General features: G+C 40.5%; 1 protein-coding gene across 6 annotated transcripts in view; it reads right to left on the bottom strand.

The window, feature by feature from the left end:
- Positions 1-25,184, bottom strand: part of LOC133631517 (RNA-binding Raly-like protein) — a 106,586-nt gene that overhangs the window by 43,023 nt on the left and 38,379 nt on the right. For all 6 annotated transcript variants that reach the window (XR_009821480.1, XR_009821479.1, XR_009821478.1 and 3 more), the window contains one exon: positions 20,269-20,543. Coding sequence is in view for 3 of the 6 variants with exons in the window: in XM_062023804.1 (XP_061879788.1) it covers positions 20,269-20,524 (256 nt within the window). In the remaining 3 variants the exon portion in view is untranslated. The remainder of the gene's footprint in view (positions 1-20,268; positions 20,544-25,184) is intronic.

Here is a 25,184-nt window from a genome sequence, read left to right on the forward strand (position 1 = left end):
CTGCCAGCCACTGTTAAGAGCACACTTCCAGCAGCCTTAATGCGAAGGTAATGTTTTAAAGATAAGGCATAAAAATTCATCGTGTAGAGGTGCAGTTGAATAAAACCTGCACCTTCTTGTGCATTTTTAATGCAGCCAATATTGTAAAAGTGACACGGATCAGTGGCGGGCCGTGCGTATCCCACCTAGGCCTTCAGTGATGTCCGACTTTAATGATTACCTCCAAAAGTATCATCATTTATGTCCCCACATGACCATTGCTGGAGGAATACTATACAGCAGGGGTCACCAACGCGGTGCCCGCGGGAACCAGGTAGCCCGTAAGGACCAGATGAGTAGCCCGCTGGCCTGTTCTAAAAATAGCTCAAATAGCAGCACTTACCAGTGAGCTGCCTCTATTTTTTAAATTGTATTTATTTACTAGCAAGCTGGTCTCGCTTTGCCCGACATTTTTAATTCTAAGAGAGACAAAACTCAAATAGAAAGAAATATTTTAAAGACTTGGTCTTCACTTGTTTGAATAAATTCATTAATTTTTTTACTTTGCTTCTTATAACTTTCAGAAAGGCAATTTTAGAGAAAAAAATACAACCTTAAAAATGATTTTAGGATTTTTAAACACATATACCTTTTTGCCTTTTAAATTCCTTCCTCTTCTTTCCTGATAATTTAAATCAATGTTAGTAAATTAATTTTTTTTATTGTAAAGAATAATAAATACATTTGAATTTAATTCTTAATTTTAGTTTCTGTTTTTTCGACGAAGAATATTTGTGAAATATTTCTTCAAACTTATTATGATTAAAATTCAAAAAAATTATTCTGGCAAATCTAGAAAATCTGTAGAATCAAATGTAAATCTTATTTCAAAGTCTTTTGAATTTCTTTTAAAATTTTTGTTCTGGAAAATCTAGAAGAAATAATGACTTGTCTTTGTTAGAAATATAGCTTGGTCCAATTTGTTATATATTCTAACAAAGTGCAGATTGGATTTTAACCTATTTAAAACATGTCATCAAAATTCTAAAATTAATCTTAATCAGGAAATATTACTAATGATGTTCCATAAATTATTTTTTTAATTTTTTCAAAAAGATTTGAATTAGCTAGTTTTTTTTCTTCTTTTTTTCGGTTGAATTTTGAATTTTAAAGAGTCGAAATTGAAGATTAACTATGTTTCAAAATTGAATTGTCATTTTTTTCGTGTTTTCTCCTCTTTTAAACCGTTCAATTAAGTGTAAATATCATTAATTAATAATAATAACATAGAGGTAAAGGTAAATTGAGCAAATTGGCTATTTCTGGCAATTTATTGAAGTGTGTATCAAACTGGTAGCCCTTCGCATTAATCAGTATCCAAGAAGTAGCTCTTGCTTTCAAAAAGGTTGGTGACCCCTGCTATACAGGAACACATTTACACTGCAAAAAGTCAGTGTTCAAAAACAAGAAAAAAAAAATACAAAAATGAGGGGTATTTTATTTGAACTAAGCAAAATTATCTGCCAATAGAACAAGAAAATTTGGCTTGTCAAGACTTTCCAAAACAAGTAAAATGAGCTAACCTCAATGAACCCAAAAATACCTTAAAATAAGTATATTCTCACTAACAACAAGTGCACTTTTCTTGGTATAAAAAAAAAAGAGACCTTTTTGCTAGAGATGTCCAATAATATCGGCAGGCCGATATTATCGGACATCTCTAGCAAAGAACCGAGACACAGGGGCTTAAACCGTCCATCCATCTACAAACCCCGTTTCCATATGAGTTGGGAAATTGTGTTGGATGTAAATATAAACGGAATACAACAATTTGCAAATCATTATTTTCTACCGCTTGTCGAAAACCGTCCGGGAGTTATTTAAGCAGTGCTAGCCAATGAGCTACAAGCCATGGGCTGTCAACTCATTTTCTAGCACAGCTCTTAAGGTATCAGGAAATAAGGTTTGCACAATGTACCGTATTTTCCGGACCATAGGGCGCACCGGATTATAAGGCGCACTGCCGATGAATGGTCTATGTTCGATCTTTTTTCATATATAAGGCGCACAGGATTATAGGGTGTCATATTATTATACATTTTTTTCTAAATGTAAAAGACTTCCTTGTGGCATACTTGCCAACCTTGAGACCTCCAAATTCGGGAGATTGGGGTGGGGGAGGGGAGATGTCCGATATCTGCCTGCCGATATTATCGGCCGATAAATGCTTTAAAATGTAATATTGGAAAATATCGGTATCGTTTTTTTAAATTATCGGTATTGGTGTTTTTTTGTTTTTTTTATTAAATCAACATAAAAAACACAAGATACACTTACAATTAGTGCACCAACCCAAAAAACCTCCCTCCCCCATTTACACTCATTCACACAAAAGGGTTGTTTCCTTCTGTTATTAATATTCTGCTTCCTACATTATATATCAATATATATCAATACAGTCTGCAAGGGATACAGTCCGTAAGCACACATGATTGTGCGTGCTGCTGCTCCACTAATAGTACTAACCTTTAACACTTCATTTTACTCATTTTCATTCATTAATAGTTTATATGTAACTGTTTTTATATTGTTGTACCTTCTTTTTTATTCAAGAAATTTTTTTTAATTTATTTATCTTATTTTATTATATTAATTTTTTTAAAAAGGACCTTATCTTCACCATACCTGGTTGTCCAAATTAGGCATAATAATGTGTTAATTCCACAACTGTATATATCGTAATCGGTTGATATCGGTATCGGTAATTAAAGAGTTGGGCAATATTGGAATATCGGATATCGGCAAAAAGCCATTATCGGACATCCCTACTTTTTGCTCAATATGTTGAAAAATATTGTTAAATGCAGTAAATGCTAGTGCCATTATCTTGACATAATGATATGCGCTCGGCATCATGATTTTTTTTTTCATGCTTGAAATAAGAAATGATTACTTTAAAAAAGTACTTTTGTACTTGTGAGTGTTGATGACACAGCTTTGCAACAGTTGATATTCTAGTTTCAAGCATGTTTTACTCAATATAGGTCATCAAATCTCAGCAACAAGCTGTAATATCTTACTGACATCATTTAGGACCAAAACACTTAAAACAAGTAAAACACTCTAACATAAAATCTGCTTAGTGAGAAGAATGATCTTATCAGACAGAAAATAAGCAAATATCACCCTTATTTGACATATTTCATCTTACTTAGATTTCACTTTTTGCAGTGTACGCACTACTGTGTATTGACACTAGGGCTGCAACTAACGATTAATTTGATAATCGATTAATCTGTTGATTATTACTTCGATTAATCGATTAATAATCGGATAAAAGAGACAAACTACATTTCTATCATATCCAGTATTTTATTGGAAAAAAAACAGCATACTGGCACTATACTTATTTTGATTGTTGTTTCTCAGCTGTTCGTACATGTTGCAGTTTATAAATAAAGGTTTATTAAAAAAATTTAAAAAAATAAAATTATTTAAAAAAAACAAAACAAAAAAAAATGCGCATGCGCATAGCATAGATCCAACGAATCGATGACTAAATTAATCGGCAACTATTTTGATAATCGATTTTAATCGATTTAATCGATTAGTTGTTGCAGCCCTAATTGACACACATCAACAGTGTACAAAACGGGTTACTTTCTGGCGCATTTAAAAATAAATTGAAACGCATCAGCAATTAAAACATATCTCGTGTGGTACTGTCAAAATTAAAATTGCAAAATACATATTAAAAGTTAAAAAATTCTAATTATTCGAGTGGAAATGCTCGCCCCATTTTATCGGCAGAACAGCTGAGCTAGCTTCTCTTTAAATATCCTTCTTGAAAATGGCCTTTCAAGTTAAAGTTAAAGTACCAATGATTGCCACACACACACTAGGTGTGGTGAAATTTGTCCTCTGCATTTGACCCATTCCCTTGTTCACCCCCTGGGAGGTGAGGGGAGCAGTGGGCAGCAGCAACCGCGCCCGGGAATCATTTTTGGTGATTTAACCCCCAATTCCAACCCTTGATGCTGAGTGCCAAGCAGGGAGGTAATGGCTCCCATGTTTATAGTCTTTGGTATGACTCGGCCGGGGTTTGAACTCACGACCTCCCCATCTCAGGGCGGACACTCTAACCACTAGTACATACATCCATACACTTAGTTACAGTCTAGTATGTCCACTATACAGCTGGTCACATGGAATGTGTGTGGGGTCAGGTCCAGGGGAAAAAATTAAAAAATGGTAATAATTTGACGAGCATGCAAGCAGACATTGCTTTACCACAAGAGACTCAACTCTCCAAGTCCGATACCTCAAAATTGCAATCACCACAATACCCACACACATACTTAGCTAGTTTTTACACTCCATTACTCCATTACTGACATAAAGGGCAGATACATCATTCTTAATATTTATGTTGACAGAATAAACTTTTGTATCGCCAACATTTATGGTCCAAATGTTGACGACCCCCACTTTTTTCACACTTTCCTCTCTTCACTCTCTACTCACTCAAACGCATCCCTTGATTCTAGGAGGGGACTTCAACTTAGTACTTAATCCAAATATAGTGCGTCAACGATTGATTGATTGATTGAGACTTTTATTAGTAGGTTGCACAGTGAAGTACATATTCCGTACAATTGACCACTAAATGGTAACACCCGAATAAGTTTTTCAACTTGTTTAAGTCAGGGTCCACTTAAATTGATTCATGATACAGATATATACTATCATATATACTATCATCATAATACAGTCATCACATAAGATAATCACAATGAATTATTTACATTATTTACAATCAGGGGTGTGGAGATGGGGGGGGGGGTATGGACATCAAGTAGTGGACATAGAGAGAGAGAGAGAGAGAGAGAGAGAGAGAGAGAGAGAGAGAGAGAGAGAGAGAGAGAGAGATCAGAAGGCATAAGAAAAAGAAAAAGTATCTGCATTTGATTGTTTACATTTGATTATTAGCAATCCGGGGAGGGTGTTAGTTTAGGGTTGTAGCTGCCTGGAGGTGAACTTTTATTGCGGTTTTCAAGGAGGATAGAGATGCCCTTTCTTTTACACCTGTTGGGAGCGCATTCCACATTGATGTGGCATAGAAAGAGAATGAGTTAAGACCTTTGTTAGTTCGGAATCTGGGTTTAACGTGGTTAGTGGAGCTCCCCCTGGTGTTGTGGTTATGGCGGTCATTTACGTTAAGGACGTAGTTTGACATGTACTTCGGTATCAGGGAGGTGTAGCGGATTTTATAGAGTATGCAATATATGAACAATTATGCTCTTTGTCATGTCTGGTGTTCTTATCACACGTATTTTTCTACAGTTCACCACTCATTCTCTCGCATTGACTACTTTTTAACAATTTTCTCTGACAACTCAAACATTCAGATCCACCCTATCGTCATCAGTGACCATGCACCTGTCTCACTCTGCCTCACTAATACAACTATTACTGCACCTACAAAACAATGGAGACGTAATAGATCATTACTAAATGACCCAGACTTTCGGAACTCTTTAAAATGGTAATAATTGCACCAGCTCGACCCAGCAAAATACCATGACTATTATTGCCACAATATAAATATTAGCACGGGTCATCAGCAGGCAAATGCACAATATTCAAATAAACAAGAGGATGTTTTGCTCTTTTTATATCTGCTCTCTGGTTCCATTAAACACGGTCGTGTCCGACGTTGAGATAGAAGGTACGGCGGGGTGAATAAATGGTGTGACGCAGCCGTTTAAAACCTTCATTAAAAAATATTACGCTCAACTGCTTTAACAATATGCGCTTAAAGGCCTACTGAAAGCCACTACTAGCGACCACGCAGTCTGATAGTTTATATATCAATGATGAAATCTTAACATTGCAACACATGCCAATACGGCCGGGTTAACTTATAAAGTGACATTTAAAACTTCCCGGGAAATATCCGGCTGAAACGTCGCGGTATGATGACGTATGCGTGTGATGAAGTCAGAGTAACGGAAGTTATGGTACCCGTAGAATCCTATACAAAAAGCTCTGTTTTCATTTCATAATTCCACAGTATTCTGGACATCTTTTGCCATTTGTTTAATGAACAATGAAGGCTGCAAAGAAGACAGTTGTAGGTGGGATCGGTGTATTAGCAGCGGACTACAGCAACACAACCAGGAGGACTTTGTTGGAGCGCTAGCCGCGCTAGCCGCCGACCTCACCTTGACTTCCTACGTCTCCGGGCCGCCAAACGCATCGGGTGAAGTCCTTCGTCCTTCTGCCGATCGCTGGAACGCAGGTGAGCACGGGTGTTGATGAGTAGATGAGGGCTGGCTGGCGTAGGTGGAGAGCTAATGTTTTTAGCATAGCTCTGTGAGGTCCCGTTGCTAAGTTGCTAAGTTAGCTTCAATGGCGTCGTTAGCACAGCATTGTTAACCTTCGCCAGCCTGGAAAGCATTAACCGTGTATTTACATGTCCACGGTTTAGTAGTATTGTTGATTTTCTATCTATACTTCCAGTCAGGGGTTTATTTTTTTGTCTCTATATGCAGTTAAAGCACGATGCTATCACGTTAGCTCGTAGCTAAAGCATTTCGCCGATGTATTGTCGTGGAGATAAAAGGCACTGAATGTCCATTTCGCGTTCTCGACTCTCATTTTCAAGAGGATATAGTATCCCAGGTGGTTTAAAATACAAATCCGTGATCCACAATAGAAAAAGGAGAGAGTGTGGAATCCAATGAGCCAGCTTGTACCTAAGTTACGGTCAGAGCGAAAAAAGATACGTCCTGCACTGCCTCTCAAGTCCTTCACTGTAACGTTCCTCATCTACGAATCTTTCATCCTCGCTCAAATTAATGGGGTAATCATCACTTTCTCGGTCCCAATCTCTCTCGCTCCATTGTAAACAACGGGGAATTGTGAGGAATACTAGCTCCTGTGACGTCACGCTACTTCCGCTACAGGCAAGGCTTTTTTTTATCAGCGAGCAAAAGTTGTGAACTTTATCGTCGATGTTCTCTACTAAATCCTTTCAGCAAAAATATGGCAATATCGCGAAATGATCAAGTATGACACATAGAATGGATCTGCTATTCCCGTTTAAATAAAGAAAAATCATTTCAGTAGGCCTTTAACTCCTAACCTTGTAGACAAAGAGGACAACAGCAGCCGTTTGAGGGGATGATTTAGTTTTTGAAGCACAGCACCCAAAATGTGTTATGATCCGCTGCCCGGGTCATGTTCTGTTTGGTTTTTGGACTCCCTTAGTTGTGTTTCAGCACCCCTGTTTTGTGTCTCCTTGGTTACCATGGGTGCTGATTGGTTCCAGCTGCCTCTGATTAGTGCCTAGGATGCTCACCTGCTGCCAGCCACTAATCAGAGTGCTATTTAGTCCCGTTTCTTTCCACACTCAGTCTGGCTTCCTAATTTGCTACCCGCAACAGTTGACAACTTTGATTCCTGTTTGTGTATGCTAGCTCCCGCGCTAGCCTCCTTAGCTTCGCCTCCCGTGCACACCTTTTTTTTTCCCTGTATGATTTATCCCAATAAATAATTTCCTCTGTTGCTGGTAAATAATATGGTTGTAGTAGTAGACTAAAGTTAAATGATTTAGTATGCACTAATTAAAGGGGCAGAGCTTTAAGAGACATTTTAGCTTTTATATTTTATAAGATATATTTTTTGTAAGAACCACAATTAATACATATATTTCAGTGAATAACTTATTGTTCAAATCTGTATATAAATATGTACATAAAGTGTTGTAATTATATTGTAAAATGGATGGACGTTTAAAACAAAACTGTTATTGTTAATTAGTAAGTATAAATTTTTTGAGCCTTTTTAGAGAAAATCATATTGTAGTAAATTATGCAAATTACTCGATGATGTCATGGTGACCACGCCCATAGCCACGCCCCCACAGGTATCTTGGCAGTTTATGGGAAACACTGCTAAGTGTGGTGACATTTGTCCTCTGCATTTGACCCATTACTCTTGTTCACCCCCTGGGAGGTGAGGGGAGCAGTGAGCAGCAGCGGTGGCCGCGCCCGGGAATCATTTTTGGTGATTTAACCCCCAATACCAACCCTTGATGCTGAGTGCCAAGCAGGGAGGTAATGGGTCCCATTTTCATCGTCTTGGGTATGACTCGGCCGGGGTTTGAACTCACAACCTACAGATCTCAGGGCGGACACTCTAACCACTAGGCTTGGGAGAACGACCCCCGGATCACTATGCGACCTGGTCGTCACAAAATGGTTTGGAACCTCTCCATGAATCCAATTTCCATATTTTGACCCACAGAGGGCCACTTTGCTATAAGCCTAAACATATACTTTTAGATATGCTTTATGGACATAACTGTTAGAATAATTATGTATATATTATCACACTAACTTTAGTATGCTTAAAGTCTGTTGCTTTAGATATTTAGCTATTGTGCTCAAGTTGGACATTTCTAATCTGTGCAAGGACAAAGACTTCTTGTCTGAGGGGTGGCCTCAGCCGTAGATGTTATCTTTGTTTCAGCCCGCTAACAGCCAAGGACTTCAACGACGTCAACGAAGATAAGATGACAACACGCAGACGAAGCAGAGACTTCAAGGACCTCGACGAAGATAAGATGCTAACACGCAGACGAAGCGGGGACAAGGCGAAATCACAAGGCCCCCAGCACATTCCGTCACGTATTGTGCGTCCTGGACCTGCTTTGTATAATATATGTGACCACTCCTTTTAGAGGCAGCCTTAGTGTTGTTGACTGTGGAACTCCTGAATAAATAGAGGGACGCAGGAGCTGAACCTTAGAGCGTAGGGCGAGACTGTGACTAAGTGTTCAGCTCCATGCGTTCTCCTCATGAGCTAAATTGAACTCTGTCTCTGATTGATTCCTTGCTTCTTGTCTGATTAATAGATGTCATCAGTGCTTGAACCTGACAATAACACACCTGTTAAACATATTTTTACAACACTTGTAAAGGTCCCACATTAGTGTGTTGATCCTAAGATGTTTAAAAGTGATTTTAACGAGACCTTTTTGTCCGTGTACCTTTAATGTCTGAAATTTGGCGCTAACTGTGATGCGATGTGTAAGAAGGCTCACCAACGTTTGTACTGTCTGAGAAAACTGTCTCATTTCAATGTCGACAGGCCCATAATGATCATATTTTATAGAAGCTGTTTCTCCCGGGTGCCATGGTTCAGTCGACTGTCACTAAAGGACAAGAATGATCTTAATTAAATTGTTAAAGTGTCAAGCAAATTAATTGGTGAGTCTCATCTGTCTCCGGCCATCCCGTATAATAAACGGGTAGTGCAGGAAGCTTCCTCCATTTTAACTGATGTGTCCCATAATCTACACTGCAAAAAGTCAGTGTTCAAAAACAAAACAAAAAAAATACAAAAATGAGGGGTATTTTATTTGTACTAAGCAAAATTATCTGTCAATAAAACAAGAAAATTTGGCTTGTCAAGACTTTCCAAAACAAGTCAAATTAGCTAACTTCAATGAACCCAAAAATACCTTAAAGGCCTACTGAAAGCCACTACTAGCGACCACGCAGTCGGATAGTTTATATATCAATGATGAAATCTTAACATTGCAACACATGCCAATACGGCCGGGTTAACTTATAAAGTGACATTTTACATTTCCCGGGGAACTTCCGGTTCAAAACGCCTTTGGAGGATGACGTATGCGCGTGACGTCGCGAGGTCCACGGAAGTGTTTGGACCCTATTGGACACTCTGTTTTCTTCAACAAAATTCCACAGTATTCTGGACATCTGTGTTGGTGAATCTTTTGCAATTTGTTTAATGAACAATGGAGACTGCATAGAAGACAGTTGTAGGTGGGATCGGTGTATTAGCGGCTGGCTGTAACAACACAACCAGGAGGACTTTGTTGGATAGAAGACGCGCTAGCGGCGACCTCACTTTGACTTCCTACGTCTCCGGGCCGCCGACCGCATCGTCGATCGCTGGAACGCAGGTGAGCACGGGTGTTGATGAGCAGATGAGGGCTGGTTGGCGTAGGTGGAGCGCTAATGTTTTTATCCTAGCTCTGACGAGGTCCCGTTGGTAAGTTAGCGTCGTTAGCAACAGCATTGCTAGGCTTCGACAGGCGACACAGCATTAACCGTGTATTTACATGTCCAGTGTTTGGTTCGGTGTCTCCTGATAGTAGTATTGTTGATCTTCTGTCTATCCTTCCAGTCAGGGATTTATTTATTTTGTTTCTATCTGCATTTGAGCCCGATGCTATCACGTTAGCTCCGTAGCTAAAGTGCTTCGCCGATGTATTGTCGTGGAGATAAAAGTCACTGTGAATGTCCATTTCGCGTTCTCGACTCTCATTTTCAAGAGGATATAGTATCCGACGTGGTTTAAAATACAAATCCGTGATCCACAATAGAAAAAGGAGAGTGTGGAATCCAATGAGCCAGCTTGTACCTAAGTTACGGTCAGAGCGAAAAAAGATACAGTACGTCCTGCACTACCTCTCTAGTCCTTCACTCTCACTTTCCTCATCCACAAATCTTTCATCCTCGCTCAAATTAACGGGGTAATCGTCGCTTTCTCGGTCCGAATCTCTCTCGCTCCATTGTAAACAACGGGGAATTGTGAGGAATCCTTCCTCCTGTGACGTCACGCTACTTCCGGTATAGGCAAGGCTTTTTTTTTATCAGCGACCAAAAGTTGCGAACTTTATCGTTGTTGTTCTCTACTAAATCCTTTCAGCAAAAATATGGCAATATCATGAAATGATCAAGTATGACACATAGAATGGATCTGCTATCCCCGTTTAAATAAAAACATTTCATTTCAGTAGGCCTTTAACGTAAATGACCGCCATAACCACAACACCAGGGGGAGCTCCACTAACCACGTTAAACCCAGATTCCAATCTAACAAAGGTCTTAACTCATTCTCTTTCTATGCCACATCAATGTGGAATGCTGATCTCTCTCTCTCTCTCTCTCTCTCTCTCTCTCTCTCACTTGCTGTATATATCCTACCAAGTCAGATCTACACTGTTTCAATATCCATTTCTCTGTTCTCAATTATTGATGACTGATGATAACAACCAAACCTAACATTATTATGCCTAATTTGGACAACCATGTATGGTGAAGATAAGGTACTTTTTAAAAAAAATAATAAAATAAAATAAGATAAATAAATTAAAAACATTTTCTTAAATAAAAAAGAAAGTAAAACAATATAAAAACAGTTACATAGAAACTAGTAACTAATGAAAATGAGTAAAATGAAGTGTTAAAGTTTAGTACTATTAGTGGAGCAGCAGCACGCACAATCATGTGTGCTTACGGACTGTATCCCTTGCAGACTGTATTGATATATATTGATATATAATGTAGGAACCAGAATATTGATAACAGAAAGAAATGGTGGGAGGGAGGTTTTTTGGGTTGGTGCACTAATTGTAAGTGTATCTTGTGTTTTTTATGTTGATTTAATAAATAAAAAAATTAAAAAAAACAAAAAAAAAACGACACCGATAATAAAAAAACGATACCGATAATTTTCCATTACCGATAAATGCGTTAAAATTACATTTTAACGCATTTATCGGCCGATAATATCGGACATCCCTAGTTACGTACGTACGTAATAAAGTCAATACGGAGACGCTGTGAGAGGGCGGGATATACTCTGTAAAATACATCTAGTCATCTGTGTAAACATTGCAAACAGTCCCTTTTAAAACATGTATTTAATTCTAGTTTTAATTACTCAATGACACATTAAAGCGGGCTGTTTGCATAGTTTATATATCAATGATGAAATCTTAACATTGCAACACATGCCAATACGGCCGGGTTAGATTAGTAAAGTGCAATTTTAAATTTCCCGCGAAATATCCTGCTGAAAACGTCTCGGTAGGATGACGTTTGCGCGTGACGTCACGGATTGTAGCGGCTATTTTGGGACACCATTGTGGCTAGCTATTAAGTCGTCTGTTTTCATCGCCAATTTCCACAGCATTCTGGACATCTGTGTTGGTGAATCTTTTGCAATTTGTTTAATGAACAATGAAGACAGCAAAGAAGAAAGCTGTAGGTGGGAAGCGGTGTATTAGCGGCCGGCTGCAGCAACACAAACACGTAGCGGCTACGTCGTAGCTGGTGTTTCATTGTTTACATTCCCGAAATATGACAGTCAAGCTTTACCATTGGCCTGTGGAGAACTGGGACAACAGAGACTCTTACCAGGAGGAGTTTGAGTTGGATACGCGCTACCGTGAGTACGCAGCTGCGGCTTCCAAACGTTTGATCGCTTGCCCGTACGTGCGTGCCGCTATGTGCATGTCACGTACGTAACTTTGGGGAAATATATGTGCAGTATGAACTTTGCGGAGGTGAACGATACTTTGGGCTGTGGGATTGAGTGTGTTGTGCGGGTGTTTGATTTGTATTGGCGGGTTATATGGACGGGAGGGGGGAGGTGTTTGTTATGCGCGATTAATTTGTGGCATATTAAATATAAGCCTGGTTGTGTTGTGGCTAATAGAGTATATATATGTCTTGTGTTTATTTACTGTTGTAGTCATTCCCAGCTGAATATCAGGTCACCCCCGGCTCTCACAGCATCTTCCCTATCTGAATAGCTTCCACTGCCCTTAAAGGCCTACTGAAATGAAATGTTTTTATTTAAACGGGGATAGCAGATCTATTCTATGTGTCATACTTGATCATTTCGCGATATTGCCATATTTTTGCTGAAAGGATTTAGTATAGAACAACGACGATAAAGATCGCAACTTTTGGTATCTGATAAAAAAAAGGCTTGCACCTACCGGAAGTAGCGTGACGTAGTCAGTTGAACATATACGCAAAGTTCCCTATTGTTTACAATGATGGCCGCATGAAGTGAGAGAGATTCGGACCGAGAAAGCGACAATTTCCCCATTAATTTGAGCGAGGATGAAAGATTTGTGGATGAGTAAAGTGCAAGTGAAGGACTAGTGGGGAGTTGAAGCTATTCAGATAGGGAAGATGCTGTGAGAGCCGGGGGTGACCTGATATTCAGCTGGGAATGACTACAACAGTAAATAAACACAAGACATATATATACTCTATTAGCCACAACACAACCAGGCTTATATTTAATATGCCATAAATTAATCCTGCATAAAAACACCTGCGTGTTTGTTATGCTAGCTCCTAGCTCCTCTGCTAGCTCCTAGCTCCATAGAACACGCCAATACAATTCAAACACCTGATCAACACACACAATCACTCAGCCCAAAAGACCGTTCACCTAACCCAAGGTTCATAAAGCTTATATATTTAAACAAAGTTACGCACGTGACGCGCACGTACGGTCAAGCGATCAAATGTTTGGAAGCCAAAGCTGCATACTCACAGTAGCACGTCTGCGTCTTTGTCATCCAAATCAAAGTAATCCTGGTAAGAGTCTGTGTTGTCCCAGTTCTCTACAGGGGTCTGTGTATCGAAGTCAAAAGTTCTCCTGGTTAGAGTCTCTGTTATCCGAGTTCTTCCATCTTGACTGCATCTTTCGGGAATGTAAACAAAGAAGCGCCGGCTGTGTACGCGTTGCTGCTGACTTCCCTCGCAAAATAGACGCTTCGCACCGACAACTTTCTTCTTTGCTAGCTCAGCTTCTTTCTCCATAATGCAATGAACATAATTGCAACAGATTCACCAACACAGATGTCCAGAATACTGTGGAATTATGAGATGAAACAGCTATTTCGTATTGACTTTAATGACGTCCGAATACTTCCGTTTCAATGATTGACGTCACACGCATACGTCATCCTCAGAGGCGTTTCGAACCGGAAGTTTAGCGGGAAATTTAAAATGTCACTTTATAAGTTAACCCGGCCGTATTGGCATGTGTTGCAATGTTAAGATTTCATCATTGATGTATAAACTATCAGACTGCGTGGTCGCTAGTAGTGGCTTTCAGTAGGCCTTTAATCCTTCACTCTCACTTTCCTCATCCACAAATCTTTCATCCTCGCTCAAATTAATGGGGAAATCGTCGCTTTCTCAGTCCGAATCGCTCTCGCTGCTGCTGGCCATGATTGTAAACAATGTGCAGATGTGAGGAGCTCCACAACCTGTGACGTCACGCTACTTCCGCTACAGGCAAGGCTTTTTTATCAGCGACCAAAAGTTGCGAACTTTATCGTTGATGTTCTCTACTAAATCCTTTCAGCAAAAATATGGCAATATCGCGAAATGATCAAGTATGACACATAGAATGGACCTGCTATCCCTGTTTAAATAAGAAAATCTCATTTCAGTAGGCCTTTAATTGTTAATTCTATCGTAACAACATGACTGCAAACTGTTAGTTGCTCCTTTTGGACTGTTTATGTGTTGAGCACGACGTGTGTATGAGACAGCAGTGACTTGAGTTCAATGCAACTTTGAGCAAGTGTCAAGCAGCCCCTTTAATAATTGCTCAAAGACGCATTGATTTTTTTTTCATCGTGTCCCATTTGACCCGCCGCAGTTGTGTCAGAACACGATGAGGTGTCTTCCAAGGTAAACAGAGTTGATTGCGTCGGCTCCTGGGGAAGAATGTTGTCACTAGACGTGTTGATTCCATTGTCCCACTAATGAACATGACGCACACTCAGCCTTTGTCCACTTAACGCCCTTCAAAGACAGCGTGCAGTATACTATGCACGAGCTAGGGAATAAATCAAGAAGTAATATCAGCAGGATTTAGTCGGATCCACTCAGCCAGTTGACATTTCTTTCTTCAAGTGGAGTTTTTTGGTGTTTATGATCAAATAACATTCGATTGCAAACCTAAAAGTTATTTCATGACTCATTCTTTGCTTTGTAATAATAATGGATTAGATTTATATAGCGCTTTTCTAGACACTCACAGCGCTTCACAGAGAAGTGAGAAGCCATCATTCATTCACACCTGCTGGTGGTAAGCTACTTTCATAGCCACAGCTGCCCTGGACTAGACTGACGTAGGGCTGGGGGCGATATATGGAATACACTCCATATATCGCCGGTTTGTCTCTGTGCGATATAGAAAATGACTATATCGTGACAATACCAGGCATGTGATTTGACCACAATGAAAAAGACTGTAAACATTTCCGGGGGTCTGGGGGACGAAGGCCTGGTCCAGGGTGGGGGGGCAAGGGGGGCAACGCCCCCCGAAGCTCCTGGGTTTTCACCACTTTAACATGCTAAAATTAACAAAGACAGCACCATTTGAAGAAAATATTTTAGTGTTTAAAGACATGAAAACATCATTAATAGAACATACATAACCCAATTATCCTAATGAATCACTGTATATGGTTCAGTCCCAACAGTATTTAGTAGGGATGTCCGATAATATCGTTTTTTTTATTATCTGTATCGTTTTTTTTTTATTTTATTTTATTTTTTAATTAAATCAACATAAAAAACACAAGATACACTTACAATTAGTGCACCAACCCAAAAAACCTCCCTCCCCCCATTTCTTTCTGTTATCAATATTCTGGTTCCTACATTATATATCAATATATATCAATACAGTCTGCAAGGGATACAGTCCGTAAGCACACATGATTGTGCGTGCTGCTGCTCCACTAATAGTACTAACCTTTAACAGTTCATTTTACTCATTTTCATTAATTACTAGTTTCTATGTAACTTTTTTTATATTGTTTTACTTTCTTTTTTATTCAAGAAAATGTTTTTAATTTAGTTATCTTGTTTTATTTTATTATTTTTTAAAGTACCTTATCTTCACCATACATGGTTGTCCAAATTAGGCATAATAATGTGTTAATTCCACGACTGCATATATCGGTTGATATCGGTATCGGTTGATATCGGTATCGGTAATTAAAGAGTTGGACAATATCGGAATATCGGATATCGGCAAAAAGCCATTATCGGACATCCCTAGTATTTAGTCACTAATATTTACATCTTGTGTTCATTTCACATCCACAGGTGTCACATTGATCAGTGTTATTATCTACAGTTTATTTACAGTATTACCACATTACTTCAGTTCACTTCACACATTAGCTTTCTCGGAGAGCCCAGCCCTAACATGAGCTTTCCTTGCAAATGTACACTACCGTTGAAAAGTTTGGGGTCACATGTAAATGTCCTTATTTTTGAAGGAAAAGCACTGTACTTTTCAGTGAAGATAACTTTAAACTAGTCTTAACTTGAAAGAAATACACTCTATACATTGCTAATGTGGTAAATGACTATTCTAGCTGCAAATGTCTACTTTTTGGTGCAATATCTACATAGGCCCATTTCCAGCAACTATCACTCCAGTGTTCTAATGGTACAATGTGTTTGCTCATTGGCTCAGAAGGCTAATTGATGATTAGAAAACCCTTGTGCAATCATGTTCACACAGCTGAAAACACTTTAGCTCGTTACAGAAGCTACAAAACTGACCTTCCTTTGAGCAGATTGAGTTTCTGGAGCATCACATTTGTGGGGTCCATTAAACGCTCAAAATGGCCAGAAAAAGAGAACTTTCATCTGAAACTCGACAGTCTATTCTTGTTCTTAGAAATGAAGGCTATTCCACAAAATTGTTTGGGTGACCCCAAACTTTTGAACGGTAGTGTATTTAACAAAATACCAAATGTAAACATTTCATTCTTTTCGCCAAAATAGGATATACATTTATGAAAATAATTAAACATGTTTAGTATTGTTTACTCATATTTGAAAATAGAAAATAATAATAATGTGAGGACGCTGACATATTGCATGAAACAAGTGTGAAAATATTTACCTTCAAGATTGTTACACCACTGACAATAGTTTCAAGAGACTACATAAGAAGTTAATATTACAAAATAGTATTATATGCAAATTTATTTCAAATAAATTGTTAACTGGAATCAATAATGCGACTCTTTGAATTTCTGTAATTTCATCATATATTTTCACGTGGCTTTTTATTTTTAGAAAAACCCATTTATATTTCGCAAAGCAATAATTGGTTAATATTTAAAACAAACATGCGTATTTCGCAAGCAAATATTTTTTAGCTTACCTCATTATTAACAACCCTGTCTGCAACTGAAGTGGGTGGATCTTTCCTCTCCATGTAAACAAAAGATGAAGTCCGTAAGGTTTGCTCACTTTCGGTTGACATCCAAAAGTACCAGCTAGTGAAAAGTTTGTTTTCCTTGCTTCAAGTTGTTTCATATGTTTTTGGCGTTTCGCATGTACTTCCAAAGCCTTGAAACCTCGTGATCCATAGTCGATATAATCATGACACCACGTGCACCAAAACCTTTCCGGGACGATCGATTTTCCGAATAAAATCACCCGACAAAGTCCCAACTTCCTTCTTCCCAACAGTATCAGTGATTTCCCTTTCCATCCAGTACCATCGAAACTTATTTTTGACATGTTTATCAATTTCTTTTACTCGTAAAGCGTCCTTTCTCTCGAGAACCGACATCGTTTACATATGGAAAATGGCGGTAATAACCATTATGAATGATGACGTTATTAACGTCATCATTCATAACAGATGTCCTGATTGGTCACAAGGAACATATCGACCAAACAACTACGGCGTAATATAAACTATGTCTCGAATCTTGATTTAGGGTCGGAAAAAAAAACGGAAAAACGGGAGATAATTTTTTTTTTTCCCCCCGAGATTAAAAAAGACGGAATTCCGACTTTAGACGGAAAAATCACATGCCTGCAATACGGGCACTACAGGCTCTTCTCACTCTTTCTTGTCTCTCCTTCTCACAGAGACATAAAACAAGCGCACCTTGTTACATACGTCACATACTGCCGCGCGTGCAACGCCTTACGCCATCGCCGAGCAGAGAGGTAGCGGCATGGTAAAGCTAGCTGTGATGCTAGCGGTAATACGAGAGAAAGAAGGTGCGAATCTGGTAACAAATGAAGGAAGAAGAATTCATTCCCAAGAAAAACAGCAGGGGGTCCATCGTCTGCCGGTGGTTTGGCTTCAAGCGGGAAGATGTTGAACAGACAACCGTGATATGTCAAGTATGCGGCAAAAGAGTTGCTACAAAAAGTAGCAGCACTGCTAATTTGCAGCATCATTTGAAAAGTCTCCAAGGCAGAAGCATATTAGGAGGTATCCAGTAACAAATGTGCCCGCATCATTCAACTTACTGCATCATTATTGTGGCCACTAATGTCGGCAGAAATACATTTCCACTTCAACATAAAGACAACATAAGTCTGTCATAAGGTAAATAATAACAAAGTTGTTGATTTTCTTCATTACAATTGTTCTCTGAGTAATTCCAGGCAATACTCAGGGCTCCAATATTGCTATCTCTTAAATTGAACTTAATTCATCAAAATGTTCTTCTCTTTATCCCTGAATGAGCTCTTCATCTATTGCGACACATTTTCTCTTCTGTCTACTCTTCTACTTGATAACTGTGGGGGGAGGTGTGGCCAGCGCTGCCTGCAGGGGCAAAGGTCACCGCCTCTGTCCATCAGAGCGCCATCAGACGGGGGCGGGGCAGTGCTGACGGCGAGACACAGCTGGCAGGTGATTAGATTTCACAGGTGGTACGTGTTCATCTAATCATCTGTTGTCTTTAAAGGCCTACTGAAATGAATTTTTTTTATTTAAACGGGGATAGCAGATCCATTCTATGTGTCATACTTGATCATTTCGCGATATTGCCATATTTTTTCTGAAAGGATTTAGTAGAGAACATCGACGATAAAGTTCGCAACTTTTGGTCGCTGATAAAAAACGCCTTGCCTGTACCGGAAGTAGCGTGACGTCGTTGGTTGAAAGGCTCCTCACATTTCCCCATTGTTTACACCAGCAGCGAGAGCGATTCGGACCGAGAAAGCGACGATTACCCCATTAATTTGAGCGAGGATGAAAGATTTGTGGATGAGGAACATGAGAGTGAAGGACTAGAGTGCAGTGCAGGACGTATCTTTTTTCACTCGGACCGTAACTTAGGTAAAAGGGCTCATTAGATTCCACACTCTCTCCTTTTTCTATTGTGGATCACTGATTTGTATTTTAAACCACCTCGGATACTATATCCTCTTGAAAATGAGAGTCGAGAACGCGAAATGACATTCACAGTGACTTTTATCTCCACGACAATACATCGGCGAAGCACTTTAGCTACGGAGCTAACGTGATAGCATCGTGCTTAAATGCAGATAGAAACAAAAGAAATAAGCCCCTGACTGGAAGGATAGACCGAAGATCAACAATACTACTATCAGGAGACACCGAACCAAACACTGGACCTGTAACCACACGGTTAATGCTGTGCCGCCTGTCAAAGCCTAGCAATGCTGTTGCTAACGACGCCATTGAAGCTAACTTAGCTATGGGACCTCGTCAGAGCTATAATAAAAACATTAGCGGTCCACCTACGACAGCCCTCATCTGCTCATCAACACCCGTGCTCACCTGTGTTCCAGCGATTGACGGCGCGACGAAGGACTTCACCCGATCATCGATGCGGTTGGCGGCTAGCGCGTCTGCTATCCAACTCAAAGTCCTCCTGATTGTGTTGCTGCAGCCGGCCGCTAATACACCGATCCCACCTACAGCTTTCTTCTTTGCTGTCTCCATTGTTCATTAAACAAATTACAAAAGATTCACCAACACAGATGTCCAGAATACTGTGGAATTTTGCGATGAAAACAGAGCTGTTTGTATTGGATACAATGTGTCCCAATACTTCCGTTTCAACCATCGACGTCACGCACATACGTCATCATACGTAGACGTTTTCAACCGGAAGTTTCGCGGGAAATTTAAAATGTCACTTTATAAGTTAACCCGGCCGTATTGGCATGTGTTGCAATGTTAAGATTTCATCATTGATATATAAACTATCAGACTGCGTGGTCGGTAGTAGTGGCTTTCAGTAGGCCTTTAACAGTAAGCGGCTGGGAGCAGGAAGAGAGAGAGGATACGGACGTGACTGAAAAGACACGTTCTGCGGGAGAAAGATTTTGAAAAGACCTATGTACATTAAAAACTTTGTTAAAAACTGCACGCTTGGCTCTTGTGCCGTGTCTACAGTGGAACTGCTAGGAAGCAACCTCCACAATAACCTTTAAAGACAGGACGTAAACAAACTGTTTGCTGAGACAAGGAGAATGTGAGGGATCACAAATAAGCTCTGCTTCTTCCTTCTCCTTCTCGGACATGTTGAAATGTGCAATGGTGACTTTACTCGATACAAGCCGTTGAAACAGAACCATTAAGACGCTGAAAGATGTTTGATTGACAGCTTCAGAGCAACATTACCTAGCGATTGCCCCGCGATGACTCTGGCGTTCTCCCCGGCCACGGCCGCCCTGGCGTTCCTCTCGCTGACATACTGGACGAAGGCGAAGCCCTTGTGCACGGAGCAGCCCAGGATCTTGCCGTACTTGGCGAAGATGGCCTCGATGTCGGCCTTGGTCACCACCGCCGTGTTGAGGTTGCCGATGAAGACGCGGGAGTTGAGCGAGCGCGGGTCATTCTTGTTCGTCACGTTGCTGGTCTGGGTCTTCCCGGTCATCCTAGACCTGCAGCAAGGCCTGATGGGTAAACATGGGGAACACGTGAGAATCACAAATGCTTTATTTATTAATCCCGGATGTGTTTATTATTTTCATGCATATCTAATAAATATAGCTGACTAAATAATAAGTAGAATGAAGTCCCTATTGTCTAATAATGACAAAGTCCTAAATCCAGATCAGCGCCAAAATATAATCACTTGTTCTGGTATAGTTCGGTTGGTAGAGTCCATACTTGCCAACCCTCCCGTTTTTAGCGGGAGACTCCCGGTATTCAGCGCCTCTCCCGATAACCTCCCGGCAGAAATATTCTCCCGACAAACTCCCGGTATTCAGCCGGAGCTGGAGGCCACACCCCCTTTCAGCTCAATGCGGACCTGAGTGGAGACAGCCTGTTCTCACGTCCGCTTTCCCACAATATAAACAGCTTGCCTGCCCAATGACGTCATAACTGTAGAATGATCGAGGGCGAATTCTTGGTTTCTTATGTGGGTTTGTTGTTAGGCAGTTTCATTAACGTCCTCCCAGCGCGGTAACAACACACAACAACACACGTCACGTTTAGTCTACCGTAAAGCAGTTCGTCTGCCGTAAACTGCAATGTTGTGACACTCTTAAACAGGACAATACTGCCATCTACTGGATAGCCTCCAGAACACTGAAATTCAAGTATTTCTTTTATTTATATGTATAATAAAATAAATATATATATAGCTAGAATTCACTGAAAGTCAACTATTTCATACATATGTATATATGTATATATATATATATATATATATATATATATATATATATATATATATATATATATATATATATATATATATATATATATATATGAAATACTTGAGTTGGTGAATTCTAGCTTAAATATATTCCCCTCTTAACCACGCCCCCAGCCCCACCCCCGACCCCCCACCTCCCGGTATCGGAGGTCTCAAGGTTGGTAGAGTGGCCGTGCCGGCAACTTGAGGGTTCCAGGTTCGATCCCCACTTGATTTTATGGGCGGAATAATGGAGCTCCCTTTATTTACATTTATCTAATATGTAGAATGCATTGAAAAAAATCCACCTGTCAATGATTGTGAACGATAGGCAACATTAAAAAAAAAGTGCAGTTCCCCTTTGACAGAGACCGAATAGATAGTATTTTAATTGCTTTCAGTTGTGATTTTTATTCAAGTGCAAAATATTTTCAACAGACAGACATTACTTGTTTGTTTTATTTAACGAGGAGATTTAAAAGTTTATGTTCCACATACAATGATAAAATATTATATATGAGGAATACACATTTTTTGCATCTGAAGGGGTATACTTGCATTATTATTATGTATTATCATTACATTAGTGGTTATGTGGTCTCAAAACACTATTGCTAGTAAAGTCATTTATCAGCAATAATTTGTAGGTCAATATATTGTCGAGCAGGCCTATTTAACAGTCCTTCCTGAATCGTTTACCCCTCCTGGTTGTATGACAAACTAAGGAATGTATTCTAAAGATGGGGGATTCGACCAAGTGCAGCAAATAAGAGATTCAATACTTTTATTTCAAATTTTATGCTGAAAATGCCAAACATCTGCATCATGCATGCACCAGATGTAGCTCAGCTTCTCTTTGATAATAACATGTCTTCCTTCTGTAGGCAACACCACAGCGCCTCTGCTGGCTGTGATTGAGTACTGCGCTCCTTTTGACTTCAACTGCTTCAAGACGCGATTTATCCACAATTAATTTGTACACAATCCATCAATTTAGTCCGCGTCTTGGCAATAACTAACGTTTCTGCACCAGATTCCTAAAAACACCAGAATGTTGTCATAAAGAGCAATGTTTTTCAACCACTGTGCCGCGTGCCGTGAGATACAGTCTGGTGTGCCGTGGGAGATTACATAATTTCACCTATTTGGGTTAAAAATATTTTTTGCAAAGCAGTAATTATAGTCTGCAAATGATGTGTTGTTGTTGAGTGTCGGTGCTGTCTAGAGCTCGGCAGAGTAACCGTGTAATACTCTTCCATATCAGTAGGTGGCAGCAGGTAGCTAATTGCTTTGTAGATGTCGGAAACAGCGGAAGGCAGGGTGCAGGTAAAAAGGTATCTAATGCTTAAACCAAAAATAAACAAAAGGTGAGTGCCCTAAGAATAGGCAGTGAAGCTTAGGGAAGGCTATGCAGAACGAAACTAAAACTGAACTGGCTACAAAGTAAACAAAAACAGAATGCTGGACGACAGCAAAGACTTACTGTGGAGCAAAGACGGCGTCCACAATGTACATCCGAACATGACATGACAATCAACAATGTCCACACAAAGAAGGATAAAAACAACTAAAATATTCTTGATTGCATAAACACAGTAGATGCGGGAAATATCGCTCAAAAGGAAGACATGAAACTGCTACAGGAAAATACCAAAAAAAGAGAAAAAGCCACCAAAATAGGAGCGCAAGACAAGAAGTAAAACACTACACACAGGAAAACAGCAAAAACGTCCAGATAAGTCAGGGTGTGATGTGACAGGTGGTGACAGTACACCTACTTTGAGACAAGAGCTATAGTGATGCATGCTTGGTTATGCTTTAAAGTCATATCCAACGACTTTTTACTGTCAACTGAGTTTATTTTTTAATGATGTCTGCTGGTGGTGTGCCTCCGCATTTTTTCAACGCACAAAATGTGCCTTGGTTCAAAAAAGGTTGAAAAACACTGATATAGAGGACAAGCATATGTGGCAGTATAGGTTTTGTATAAAAACAGCAAATTGCCTTTGTCATATAAAGAATCTTTGAAGATCAACCAGTGGGTGGTGTTTTGTTCTGTAAAAAATACCCAGCAAAGTGCTCCTATCAGATTCATTTACCAGATCTTAGACTATTTTTTTTTTGCAGGTAATTCTCATTGGATCGGTTCGCAGCCGAAGAATCATTCAGCACCTTTAAGTCCAAGTCCATGGTTCTCGCCCGGGAAAGGGTGGAGTGCCATTTCCGGGTTGCGGAGGAGAGCCTGCCCCAAGTGGAGGAGTTCAAGTACCTGGGAGTCTTGTTCACGAGTGAGGGAAGAGTGGATGGTGAGATGGACAGGCGGATCGGTGCGGCGTCTTCAGTAATGCGGACGCTGTATCGATCCGTTGTGGTGAAGAAGGAGCTGAGCCGGATCACGTTTCCAGTGAGGGTTGGACTCCGCCAAGGCTGCCCTTTGTCACCGATTCTGTTCATAACTTTTATGGACAGAATTTCTAGGTGCAGTCAAGGCGTTGAGGGGATCTGGTTTGGTCGCTGCAGGATTAGGTCTCTGTTTTTTGCAGATGATGTGGTCCTGATGGCTTCATCTGGCCAGGATCTTCAGCTCTCACTGGATCGGTTCGCAGCTGAGTGTGAAGCGACTGGGATGAAAATCAGCACCTCCAAGTCAGAGTCCATGGTTCTCGCCCGGGAAAGGGTGGAGTGCCATCTCTGGGTTGCGGAGGAGACCCTGCCCCAAGTGGAGGAGTTCAAGTACCTTGGAGTCTTGTTCACGAGTGAGGGAAGAGTGGATGGTGAGATCGACAGGTGGATCGGTGCGGCGTCTTCAGTAATGCGGACGCTGTATCGATTCGTTGTGGTGAAGAAGGAGCTGAGCCGGAAGGCAAAGCTCTCAATTTACCGGTCGATCTACGTTCCCATCCTCACCTATGGTCATGAGCTTTGGGTTATGACCGAAAGGACAAGATCACGGGTACAAGAAATGAGTTTCCTCCGCCGGGTGTTGGGTCTCGCCCTTAGAGATAGGGTGAGAAGCTCTGTCATCCAGGAGGAGCTCAAAGTAAAGCCACTGCTCCTCCACATAGAGAGGAGCCAGATGAGGTGGTTCGGGCATCTGGTGAGGATGCCACCCGAACGGTGTTTAGGGCACGTCTGACCGGTAGGAGGCCACGGGGAAGACCCAGGACACGTTGGGAAGACTATGTCTCCCAGCTGGCCTGGGAATGCCTCGGGATCCCCCGGGAGGAGCTGGACGAAGTGGCTGGGGAGAGGGAAGTCTGGGCTTCCCTGCTTAGGCTGCTGCCCCCGCGACCCAACCTCGGATAAGTGGAAGAAGATGGATGGATGGATGGATGATTGATGATTGACTCTTCTCACCCTGGACACAAACTATTCTCCCCTCTCCCCTCAGGCAGGAGACTACGGTCCATCCAGACCCACACCTCCCGCCACCTGAACAGTTTTTTCCCCCTCGGCCATCAGACACATGAACAATAACAAGATCTTATAGCTCAGTTACAGCTGCTTCCCCCGCGGCCCCACCTCGGATAAGCGGGAGAAAATGGATGGATGGCTGGAATTCCTAAAAACAGCAGAATTCTCCTTTCATATCGCAGCTCTTTGACTAACATATGTGGCCGTAAGTAAAGACCACCAACATCTTGTTAGCAGCTGCCAGTATTCAGCTACAACACTAATCATCGCTAATGGTTAATGTGCTGATGTGGTCAAACACCTCCAACTGCACCACACACACACACACACACACACACACAGTTTGTGCGACTAGAGTGGTCCAAAAGAAATGCAAGTCAGCTCAACACTGACACTTTAATCTGAAAATGATTTTTCCACCCTGACACCAGCCAGACACCAAAAGCGTGTCTATTGAAATAAAAGAATAATAATGGAA

The sequence above is a fragment of the Entelurus aequoreus genome, linkage group LG16 (assembly GCF_033978785.1).
Source record: "Entelurus aequoreus isolate RoL-2023_Sb linkage group LG16, RoL_Eaeq_v1.1, whole genome shotgun sequence".
NCBI classification, from domain to species: domain Eukaryota; kingdom Metazoa; phylum Chordata; class Actinopteri; order Syngnathiformes; family Syngnathidae; genus Entelurus; species Entelurus aequoreus.